General features: G+C 20.4%; 1 protein-coding gene across 1 annotated transcript; it reads right to left on the bottom strand.

The window, feature by feature from the left end:
• Positions 1 to 2,102: 2,102 nt before the first annotated feature.
• Positions 2,103 to 6,720, bottom strand: LOC109605211 (uncharacterized). Its single transcript, XM_020021774.2, has 2 exons — positions 6,345 to 6,720; positions 2,103 to 2,575 (listed from the first exon to the last, which is right to left on the bottom strand). The coding sequence occupies exons 1-2, from the start codon at positions 6,673 to 6,675 to the stop codon at positions 2,262 to 2,264; spliced, it is 645 nt and encodes a 214-aa protein (XP_019877333.1). The 5' UTR covers positions 6,676 to 6,720; the 3' UTR covers positions 2,103 to 2,261.
• Positions 6,721 to 13,318: the final 6,598 nt, after the last annotated feature.

Here is a 13,318-nt window from a genome sequence, read left to right on the forward strand (position 1 = left end):
TTATTTATTATTTATTATTTATTATTTATTATTTATTATTTATTATTTATTATTTATTATTTTATTATTTATTATTTATTATTTATTATTTATTATTTATTATTTATTATTTATTATTTATTATTTATTATTTATTATTTATTATTTATTATTTATTATTTATTATTTATTATTTATTATTTATTATTTATTATTTATTATTTATTATTTATTATTTATTATTTATTATTTATTATTTATTATTTATTATTTATTATTTTATTATTTATTATTTATTATTTATTATTATTATTATTTATTATTTTATTATTTATTATTTATTATTTATTATTTATTATTTATTATTTATTATTTATTATTTTATTATTTATTATTTATTATTTATTATTTATTATTTATTATTTATTATTTTATTATTTATTATTTATTATTTATTATTTATTATTTATTATTTATTATTTTATTATTTATTATTTATTATTTATTATTTATTATTTATTATTTATTATTTATTATTTATTATTTATTATTTATTATTTATTATTTATTATTTATATTTATTATTTATTATTTATTATTTATTATTTATTATTTTATTTATTATTATTATTTATTATTTATTATTTATTATTTATTATTTATTATTTATTATTTATTATTTATTATTTATTATTTATTATTTATTATTTATTATTTATTATTTATTATTTATTATTTATTATTTATTATTTATTATTTATTATTTATTATTTATTATTTATTATTTATTATTTATTATTTATTATTTATTATTTATTATTTTATTTATTTTATTATTTATTATTTATTATTTATTATTTATTATTTATTATTTATTATTATATTTATTATTTATTATTTATTATTTATTATTTATTATTTATTATTTATTATTTATTATTTATTATTTATTATTTATTATTTATTATTTATTTATTAATCATTTAATTATTTATATTAAGTTTAATGTAAATTATTGATCATTAATAATAAAAATTATTAAGCATATAAATAACAAACTTTTCATCGTTATGTCGTAATCATAATAATAAAATATTAATAAATTTTATTAGTTAAATTATATTAAAATTGTATTATATAGAATTTATACAATAAATTTAAGATTATTCAGAATATTATACGGTTAATAATAACAGTTAGAAATGAAAAGAGAATAATTGCAATTTTCTATGAATACTTTATTATATATTAGAATTAAAACTTATTTCAATTAAATAAAATAATTTTATATGTTATAAATTGGTTATCAATTTAATTTGAATATTTAATTTATTGCAAAATATATTTTTTATAATAATTTTACCTAATATTTATAATGTAAAAATAAATTATTTTTATCAAAATATTTAATATAACTTTTATTTATGAATTATTTATTCTTCAATATATCATATAATATAATATAATATTTCAGATATTTTGTTATTATTTCAAATTTATAATTTACTAAATAAAACAATATAAACTGAGTATCAATTCTACAGCACAAAACTTTTGTAAACAATTCGAATAAAGTTTTCCTTGCATTGTTTTATTTCCATTATATGTGATATTCAATTGAATAATGACATCCGTTTCCATAAAGCAATAATAATAGAATTTAGTTGAAATGTTCGGTAAACTTTGTCATGTTGAAATTCAATGGGAATTTTTGGCACAAAGCAAAACGCCCAAATTAATTTGCTTTTGTTAATTATCATAAGTAGAGCCATTTTCCTTGTCAAACAATATTCTTAAAGCGACAAATTTAAATTGTTTATTTATGTTTAAACAACATTAAATTAAATTGTTGGTGTTTAAAAATGGTGGATGCGCCGGTAACATTGTACAACCGGCGCATCCACCATTTTTGTAACTGGTTTCAACTTACTTTACTTACCGTTGATGGCTAAAAATTAAAATTATTATAAAATAAACATTAAAACAAATAGCTTATGCAATCCCTACAGTTTATTTCTATTAACTATTTGGTGTGTAACAGAATAATTTATTAAATTAAATAAATACTTATAAATAACAGTAACAACGAAAACAGGTAATAACAATGACTATACATCAATTGATGTATTAAATAGGTAATCAACATCAACAAGTAGCATGTTCCAACTAGTCACAAAGACAAGTTGAAATAGGCACAACAATACACAAGAATAAATAATGCATAATAAGTGATAAGTAACAGAGATCTCCTTCATCATCCCCCTCATCAATCATCCCCTTACCTATCTGATCTTGTATCCCTGCCACCCACGGTAAGCCAACCCGTCCGCCTCCCGCTTCCTCCTGTAGTCGTGGTGACCGTGGGCCGAGGCGTGGATGACGTGGTGGCCGCCTTCGTCGCCGCCCGAATGCACCAGCTTCTTCAGCCCGATGACGACGGACAGCATCAGCGCCAGGGCGGACACCATCAGCGCCTTCATGGCCAGCAGACCGACGCCGCCGATGCCGAGGGCCGCCAACATTTTGCCCATCATCAGGCCCATCAGGCCGATGCCGGCGCCGCCGCCTCCGCCGCCCTTGCCGCGGCCGGTGCCGTCTTTAAACAACGAACAGTTACCGTTGTTGATATGCGATTAGGACGACGTGCGTCGCCGTGAGGGGTGAGCGGCGAACGATGTTGACGAACGGGTTTTAATGTCATTATCAAGATCAATTGGTGCGGTGAAATGTCTCGGTTATTGACCGACATTCACTGCAATTTATGTTGATGATTGTGGTTTCTTGTTTCTTCGAATGGAACGTGGCGATGGTGTCAACTAATAATGCAAACTGTTTTGTACAGATGGCAATAGCTTTTGTCCATTCAACTTCTGCTGCCTACCAGTAGTAGACACAGAGTATTGTTAAATAATATTAAGAGATGATTAATACAATAAAATCAGATCAAACAGAGACTTAACTTAATAATAATTAATAATTTAAATATTAATTAAGTTTATAAAATTATAATATTATTATTATTGTTATTAAATTTAGAGTAAATTAACATATAAAAAATAATAAAAATACTAATAATTTAGACCCTAAAAGACTTAATTTTAATTCAGTTATTTAATAAAATATATTATTATTATTACAGTATTACAGAAAATAATAACTATTTTGTTAATTAAAATAAATAAGAAATAGCTAATATAATGGGTGAAAAAACCACCCTAAAAAATAAATTTATAAAAAACTAAATTAATTAATTATGCGAAATACTAAAATTGATTCTTAAAACAATTATATTTATAATAACATAAAAAATGCACTTAGTTATTACTGTTTAAAAAAAAACAATTACTTAAATTAACTTCTTAGAAATAAATTGAAGATTAATTATTATTAAAATATATATTAAATTTGATTCAAAATAGTTCTTTCCAAAAATTTGTGATTTCGTTCAATGTTTGTCTTATATTTACCATAAATTCTGTGAAACTTCAAAATTATGAGATTTCGTTGAAAATATAAAGAAAATTTATATAAAAACTGTTATTTACAATAATATTAAATATTATTTAATTATTTAAAGTTTTAAAACAATATAAAAAATAAAAATTTAATTCAAATATCTTCAAATTTTGATTTTGTTCAAAATTTAAGAAAAAAAAAAAAAATTAAAAACCTAAAATACTTTGTTAAGAAATATTTTTTAAGAAATTTTAAAATATCCTTTGATATATTAAAATTAAAACTCATTTCAATTAAATAAGGAAATTTTCTATTTTGAGATAATTATTAAATAATAAATTAATTATTAATTTACAATTTAAATATTTGACATTTTAAAATAATTCAGAATAAAAAATAAAAAATTTTGAGATTTAGTTAAAATTTACGTAATATTAATATTAATTTAATTATTTAAAATTTTAAAATAATATAAAAACATATTTTCGAAATTTTATTTTATCTAAAATTTAAGGAAAAAATTGAAATCTGTAAATACTTCATAATAATATCATAATATTATATACTGTTTATTTAATTTAAATTTTAAAATAATTCAAAACAAAAGATATCATTGATACTTTATTTCACGTAAGCCTCAAAATTTTGAGATATCCTTCAAAATTCGAGTAAAATTTAAAAAACAATAACTTTATCATAATGTTAAATTTAACTTAATATAAAAATAAAAATATTTTTAATTCAGTTAAATCCCAAAATTTTGAAAATTTGTCCAAAATTTAAGGAAAAAATTGGAAAATATAAATATTTCATATTTACCATAATATTAGACATTATTTGATTATTTGAATTTGAAATAATTCAAAACAAAGAATATTATATTTTATATCAGCACAGCTTCAAAATTTTGAGATATCATTCAAAATTCGAGGAAAATTTTAAAAACTATAAAATTTTATATTTACCATAATATTAAACTTAACTTTATTATTTAAAATTATAAATAAAAATATCTTCCAAATTTTAACTCAGTTAAGCCCAAAAATTTTGAAATTTTGTCCAAAATTTAAGGAAAAAAATAGGAAACTGTAAATTTTATGTTTACCATACTATTAGACACTCTTTATTTATTTGAATATGAAATAATTCATAACAAAGAATATTATTTATATTTTATATCAGCAAAGCTTCAAAATTTTGAAATATCGTTCAAAATTCGAGGAAAATTTTAAAAACTATAAAAACTTTATATTTACTATAATATTAAACATTACTTAATTATTTAAAATTGTACAATAATATAAAAATAAAAATATTTTCAATATTTTAATTCAGTTAAGCCCCAAAATTTTGAGATTTTGTCCAAAATTTTGAGATTTTGTCCAAAATTTAAGGTAAAAAGTTGAAAACTGTAAATATTTTGTATTTACCATAATATTACTCTGTTTAATTATTTAAAATTTTAAAATGAATGATAACAAAAAATATTATTTATATTTTATCAGTTAGGCCTCATAATTTTGAGATATCATTCAAAATTCGAGGAAAATTTTATAAACTATAAAACCTTTATATTTACCATAATATTAAACATTACTTAATTATTTAAAATTGTAAAATAATATAAAAATAAAAATATTTTCAAAATTTTAACTCAGTTAAGAGTAAAATTTTTGAGATTTTGTGAAAAATTTAAAGAAAAATGAAATTTTTATATTTACCATAATATTAGACATTGTTTACTTATTTGAAATTTTAAAATAATTCAAAACAAAAATATTATTTATATTTTATATCATTTAAGCTTCATAATTTTGAGATATCTTTCAAAGTTCGACGAAAATTTTAGAATTTTATATTTATAATATTACAATACAATACTTAATTACATAAAAATTTTAAAATAATATAAAAATATCTTATTTTTTTCATTTAGGTCCTAAAATTTTGAGATTTTGTTCCAAATTTCAGGAATAATTTAAAACTATGAATACTCTATATTTGAGATTATTCAAATAAAAAAATTAATATAATAAAAATAGTAATTAATTAATTAATATTAGTAATTAATTGATTATTCGATTATTTAAAACACTAAAATTTAATTTTAACTAAAAATTTAATTGAAAATTTTAAAATAATATTGAACACCAAAACTATTTTACATTTACAACAATAATTCAATAGTAAAAATATTTTTGAATTTTTAGACAGTCGATAATCAAAATTTTGAGATTTCTTTCAAAATTTGAAGAAAGATTTTGAAATATATAATAAAAACTTTACCTTAGATATTACTTAGTTATTTATAATTATTCCAAGAACAATTTTTATTAAAAGACTTCCATTTTATTAATTTTCAATTAATTAATTAAAAAATTAAATAATAATTTAAATTACTTAAATATTATAAATAAGATAAACTTTTCCATGTTGTGTAAATTATAAAAGTTTGTTTGTATAAATTAAAATAATAATACAATTTTGTTATAGTTATTATACTGTTATAAAATTATAAAACGTTTTAACGTAATAAAAAATACAATTTTGCCCTCTGATAATAAAGCCATTATAAAGTGCCAATCTGACAAAAACAAATGCACCTTTTCGTTCATAAATTTATGAAAACGTGATTAAGTTTTGACACGTGTCGACATTGAACATAATCTTTGTAAAATCCAATATGCCCAAATATTAATTCGAACATGAAATATCAAATAACAACTTCCAACAAGTATTTTTTTGATTGATGACAGATCGAACCGTTCCATTTAGTTTATGAGTCAACAACAAACACACGAATCCAATTTAATTAAACAGATGTTACATGATACACACTAATTTAGTTGCATCGAATTTTCATCAAAAAATTGCCCGTCCTTCACCCTCCAGCAACACCACAAACTTACTCTCGACTCCGGTCCCTTCCACCTTGTCCAGGGCCATCTTGAACGACCTCCCCAAATCGTCGCCGGGCATCAGCTCCGGCAGCCTGATCTTCAGCTCGTGGCTCCTGAGGTAGCTGTCGACCGCCCCCAGCACCGTACCATCGTCACTCAAGCTCCTGCCGTCGTCACCGGCCCTGCTGACCAGATGCACCCCGTCCCCGATCCTCACGTCGTCCGGCTGCGCGTGCAGGTACTGCCTGACCATCCTGCCCAAAATTTTGCCGCCGTGCTGGTGTTCACCATCGGCCCCAAGCAGTGCCACCAACACCACGCACAGTTTGTAGGCGAACATCGCGTCACGAATGGCCGGAATCTAATGCTCCAACGCCGACGTAAAAGTCCCCTTTATATCCGGACTTTTCATCATTGCCGTCGCCATTTAGTGGAGCATAAAAGTGTGAAATAATGCAAATAAATAATTAGATCGGACGGCGGCGAGATGATTTGACCTGGTTGATCGAAACACCACCGGTCCGACGGCCGTTCTCGAATCGAGGCGTCTTGAGGAGCAAAAAAACAAAAAAAAAAAAAAAATGAACGGATGTGGAGCAAGTTACGGTCCGCACTTTTTCCGACGTGGTGCTTTTTTTGCCTTTGCCGTCGAAAGCGCCGCCCAGATTCTGATCAACAGGATCCATTCACGGTTGTCGTTCGGTCGCCTTGCACTTTTTGCGTGGCATGCCTTTTGGCGTGGCCGTTCAGTTCGGCATTTTCAGCTTCGGTGTTTTGTGGTCGATACGACGGAGGCTTCACGCAATTTGTTTTATGTAATGTATGATGATTTTATATACCATAATGTTATGTTATTACTTCTATTATGTCTGTTAAAATGTATTTATTCAAACTTCATGAATAATTAATTAATCACGTTTTCCATATCTTAATCTCTTAATTAGGACTGAATCGTTAACCTGTCAAATTTACTGATTATTATATTATATTTGTAGGTATAAATTTGGTATTTTTTTGTGTAATTTATTTATATATTAAAAAAAAATATATGCTTTTGTAATTCACTTTTACTATATTTTTGGAAAAAAATACAAATTTTCTAAATATGCTATTAATTTAAATCTATTTTCAGACAAATTGATTTGTTATTATTATATTCAAAATTTTGTCTAATCTTTAATTAATAGATTTAATACAGAAATCCTTTTTTTTTGTTTATTAAATCTAAATAATTCAAATTATTATTTATTTTATTTGATTCTTTTATAAAAACTAACAAAAAAAAATCAAAAATCTGTAAAATTTTATATATTTTTTAAATAATTATAATATATAACATTGCAAATTAATATTTTGGGAAAAATTTAAATCATTTGGATTATTTAATTTATTAATATTAATTTAAATTTATTTTCATTCAATATGATTTATTATTATTGTAAATAAAGTTTTGTATAATTTTTAAATAATAAGTTTAATATAAAAATATTTTTTTATTAGGTAAATCTTAATATTTAAAATTATTATTCACTTTTTGTTTATTTTCCTATAAAAACTAACTGAAAAATCAAAAATATGTAAAATTTTATATATTTTTTAAATAATTATAATATATAATATTCCAAATTAATAATTTTTATAAATTTAAGTAAAATTCAAATTATTTGACTAATTTAATTTATTGATATTAATTTAAATTTATTTTCATTTCATATGATTTATTATTATTATATTTAAAGTTTTGTATAATTTTTAAATAAGTTTAATATAAAAATATTTTTTATTTGTTTAATCTTAATATTTAAAATTATTATATACTTTTTTTTATTTTCCTATAAAAACTAACTGAATAAACAAAAGTATGTAAAATTTTATAATTATTTTTTTTAATTTATTTATTATTTTTACAAATTAATATTTAATATAAATTTGGGAAATTTTCAAATTGAAATTTGAATTATTTAACTTAATTTTATTTTCAGTCAATTTATTATATTTAAAATTTTGTATATTTTTTAAATAATTTATAATAATATAAATAATATATATAAGAATTTTTGTACATTCTTTTAAGAATGTACTAATTAATCTAAATTAATTAGTACATTAACTAGAAATTACTTTTTTAATTTATTTTTAATTGTAATTTATTAATTTATTAATATAACCTAATAAAAATATTTAGAAAAAACAAACTTGTGTCTAATATTTAAATAATAGGTTTAATATAAAAATATATTTTTTTAATTGTTAAGTCTAAATAATTTAAATTATTATTATTTTTCTATAAAAAATAACAAAAAAATTAATTTATATTATTATTTATTTTATTATTTTATTTATTAATTTTATTCAAAATGTTGCACAATATTTAAATAATATACACATATTTTTTTATTTGTTAAATCTATAATAAATAATTTAAATTATCATTGTTTTAATTTTTTCATAAAAACTAACAAAAAAATAATTTTTATACCATATTTTATTATTATTTTTATAGTAATAATTCAGTACTAAAAATATTTTTGAACATTTATCAATAAATAACGAAAATAAAAATAAATTAAATAAATTATTTCTAATTGAGTTAAAAGTTCAAAAATATTTTTATTTATTATTTAAAAAATATCTAAAATTTCGCATAATTTTAATTTTTTCATTAAGTTTTATAGAAAAATAAAATAATAACAAATAATTTAAATTATTAATTTAATATTAAATTTAATAAATAATATAAAAAATTCTGTATTAAATCAATTAGTTAAAAATTAAAAACAATGCATAAAATAATATTAAATATAATTAAATTATCTGAAAGTAATTATAAACTAATAGAAATAAATTAAATAATATGTAAAATTTTAAATATTTTTAATTTTAATTAAGTTTTATTATACATAACGAAAATAAATTAAAAAAATTATTTATAGTAGAGTTAAATAATGTCAAAATATCATTTATTTTTTTATGATAAAAAATCGTATACTTTTACTTTAATTTTTATTTTTTATTTATTTTTTCTTATTGTTTTTTTGATTTATTAATATATTGTTTTCATAAAATTGTATAAAAGTAGTAATATTTCATATATTTCATATTTAATAAATTTTACAGAATATATTTTTAATAAATTTATTTAATCAATTAATTAATATTAAATAAAATACAAAAAATTGTTGATTTTAAATCTATTTAAAAAAAATTAAGTTGTTGGTGTTAAATTAAATATGTTTTAATACAATTTTCATTAACTTATTATTTTTAATAAAAATATATATGGGGTATATTAATTGTCAGTATTAAAGTTAATAAAATTATCATTTTCATTAAAAATATTCTTTAAAAATGGGATAAAATTGTAATAAATACTTTTTATTTAAATAATTTTATGGAGTATAATAAAAATAAATTTGTATAATTGTATCATTTTTTATTACAAAACCTGTTCCAATTAAATTTTTATAATATTAAAATTTATATAAATGTAATTAAGGAAAATATAAAAAATATAACACTAATACCTAAAATTCTAGATTAATTAACTTTCCTGTCTCATTTAATTTATTGCTTACAATTTAATTATATATTTCAGACAATTTCATTTAACTTATTATTATTTTAATTAATTATTATTATTTTATGTATTTATTTTTTTATTCATTAATTTTAAATCATTAAAATTAAAACACAAATAGTAAAAAAAAGGAAAATTTTATATATTGCATTTTTCAGTTAATGAATTTTAAAGAATCCAAATAAATAAATAAATAAATTTTATCAATTTTTTATGTGTTTATTATATTAGGATTTATATAATATTTAATATTAATATTAAAATAAGAAATTTAACACCAATACCTAAAATTTTAGATTGAATAACGTTTTATATTATTTAATTTATTGTTTTATTAATTCCAAATCGTTAAAATCATTATATTTATTTTTTTATAGAAACTAAGACAATAATTAATCATTTTTATACAGATTTATATAATATTTGATAATAAGGAAAATTTAAAAAAAATTAGCACCAAATCTTATGGTAAATTCTAAATTATTCTAATTTATTAATTTTATTTGCTTCATTATTATTTAAAAGAAATATTTAAATATGTAACAATATTATAGTTCAATTTTTAACTATATTATAAGAAATATTTTTTGGTTATCAATTCTTAAAATCTCTTAAATATTAAATGAAATGTAGAAAAAAATTGAGAGATTTTACATATATTTTATTTAATAAATTTTATAAAATATAATTCAAACATTATTCTTAATGTTATAAATAAATATTTATTATATTAATAAATATAATAAATATTAATTTTTAATATTAAGAAAAATAAAAAAAATTAATACCAAACCAAAAATTTTAGATTGAATGATTTTTTAAATTATATATTTATTTTAATATAAATTATAATTTTTATATAATAATAATATAATAATTTATTATGTTGTAATAATCATTATTTTAATGAGTATTTTATTTATTTTTTCACAAAAATTTACATTAAATATTTTATTGGTATGATAAAAAACATTTCTTCATTATTTTTAAAAACTTTGTTAAACAAAATAATTTATGTGTATTTTTTAATAAATTTCAGCAACTGAAAATTTCATGTAAAGTATAATAATGAATTAATAAAATATTTGCATTAATTATGTAATTAATAATCGTCAAACTTAAAAAATTGGTGGATTTATTAAAAAGTACTCAGAAAGAATATTTAATAAAAGTTTTAATAACAAGTCTAAATAAACCAACATGGACCACATCAGTCCGCAAATTATAAATCCTCAATAAACATTTCAGAGGAATTTGAAAGCCGGATGAAAACATGAAAACAAAACAATTAAAAAACAGGATGAATTAATCCTCGGTGCGTATCAAATGAATGGAACACATCAAAACATTATACAAAGCGTTCAACCAGAAATTTTAATCATGTAGGTATTTGTTGCTATTTATGGACAATTTCATGGATATTAATCATATAAATGGACTATTCGATTTTATTTTCTCCAATGTTGTCAATTAATTAAATGAAGATCAATATCTTCTTTTTTGTACGTGGGAATGTTATCACCTGAAGACACCAGTAGTAAGAGCAACAGGACATAAAACAGGAAGAAACAATGCTTGTTGCTTGTATTACATTGTTCCAATTTATATAATTATAATGGCTTCCATTAATAGAGCTAATAAATACTCAAACAGGCATTAAACTTAATTTTAGCAAAGATGTAGAACAGCATTTTCAACAAAATCGTATTAAAAGGGAACAGGATTTTGAATTGAGAACAAAATAAAACCTTTTACCCATTTTATCCTGCAACAAATTACAATGCAAAACGTACAAATTAGGCAATTTAACACTAGATAACCAATTTAGCGAAACGAGACGAAAGAGAGAGGTCTCTGTGATGGTCCAGTAAACAGATTCATTTTCTTTAAGGTAACGTGTTTTTTAAATTACAGTCGTACAACACATCTTTTTACAACCTGACGTTTTTACTTTGTCGTCAGAGATGCGTAACAGATGAGCAAATTAATATGTGAAGGTAACTTTCAACAATTGCATTAAGTAAAATTAAAGACAACAAAGTCAAGTTCTTTAACGACGATCCAATCTATTTTAAAGTAAATGGCAAAAGCAAATTAAACACGAATGAAAGTAGTTATATCTGGAGCGCTGCAGCTCTAATTTGATCAAACGTGTTGATCTAAATTTAATGGGCTTTTTCTTATTCATCACTTATCGCGAGGCTCTTCCTATGATGATAATTGCTTCTATTTATTTTGTGCACTTCCTGCAAAGCTATTAGATTGGATGTTTCATTAATTTTACAGTTTCCACTTTGCACGGGCTGTAGACTGTTGAGAAAATACTCTTAATTAAAAGAGGAACGGTAAAAAATGGTAAATGTAGTGTAAAAGTTGTTAAACTAAAACTTCAAGGTATCATTTCCAGTTTTACTTTTCAAGTGTCTCATTACAAATAAATAACTTATTGGAAACTCTTCTTAGACTAAACGTTCCTTTATTTTTTTTTTTCGGTGCAATTCCTGCAGCTCTTATTAAACTGAGTTTTATTAAAGTTGAACTTTATTTGGTTTATTTAATCTTACATATTTTCCAAATTTTACTCATCAGGTTCTTATAAACTTTTGATGAAAAAGAAATCACTTATTGGAAACTATTTTTAGAATAATAATTCCTTTGATTTATTCAAAGCAATTCCTGCAGCACTTACGTTAGTAAAATGTATTTTTTATTAAAGTTTCAGATCTCTTTTTGCAGGATTTATAAACTAGTAAGTGGATAGATAGTCTTAATTTAATATTGAATTATAATAATTTTCTAAAAAAATTAATATTTCTGGTGTAAAAGTTGCTCAAGTAAAACTTCTAATTAATTTTATTCTGTTGAACTTTATTTTGTTTATATAATCTTACATATTTTCCAAATTTTACTACACCAGGTTCTTATAAACTTTTAATGAAAAAGAAATCACTTATTGAAACTATTTTTAGAACAATAGTTCCTTTGGTTTATTCAGTGCAATTCCTGCGGCACTTACGTTAGTAAAATGTATTTTTTATTAAAGTTACAGATTACCTTTTTGCAGGATTTGTTAACTAGTAAGTGGATAGACTTAATTGAGTATTGAATTATAATAATTTACTAAAAAAATTAATATTTCTGGTGTAAAAGTTGGTCAAGTAAAACTTCTAATTAATTTTATTCTATTGAACTTTATTTTGTTTATTTAATCTTACATATTTTCCAAATTTTACCCATTAGGTTCTTATAAACTTTTGATAAAAAAGAAATCACTTATTGGAAACTATTTTTAAAGAATAATAGTTCCTTTGGTGTATTCAGTGCAATTCCTGCAACACTTACATTAGTAAAATGTACTTTTTATTAAAGTTACAGATTATCTTTTTGCAGGATTTGTTAACTAGTA

Source organism: Aethina tumida, chromosome 5 (genome assembly GCF_024364675.1).
Source record: "Aethina tumida isolate Nest 87 chromosome 5, icAetTumi1.1, whole genome shotgun sequence".
Taxonomy (NCBI): Eukaryota; Metazoa; Arthropoda; class Insecta; order Coleoptera; family Nitidulidae; genus Aethina; species Aethina tumida.

Coding starts and splice junctions, on each gene's coding strand:
- LOC109605211 (XM_020021774.2), bottom strand. CDS start 6,675: ATGTTCGCCTACAAACTGTGCGTGGTGTTGGTGGCACTGCTTGGGGCC. Junction 2,576..6,344: donor GGAAGGGACCGGAGTCGAGA/GTAAGTTTGTGG, acceptor CGTTGTTTAAAG/ACGGCACCGGCCGCGGCAAG.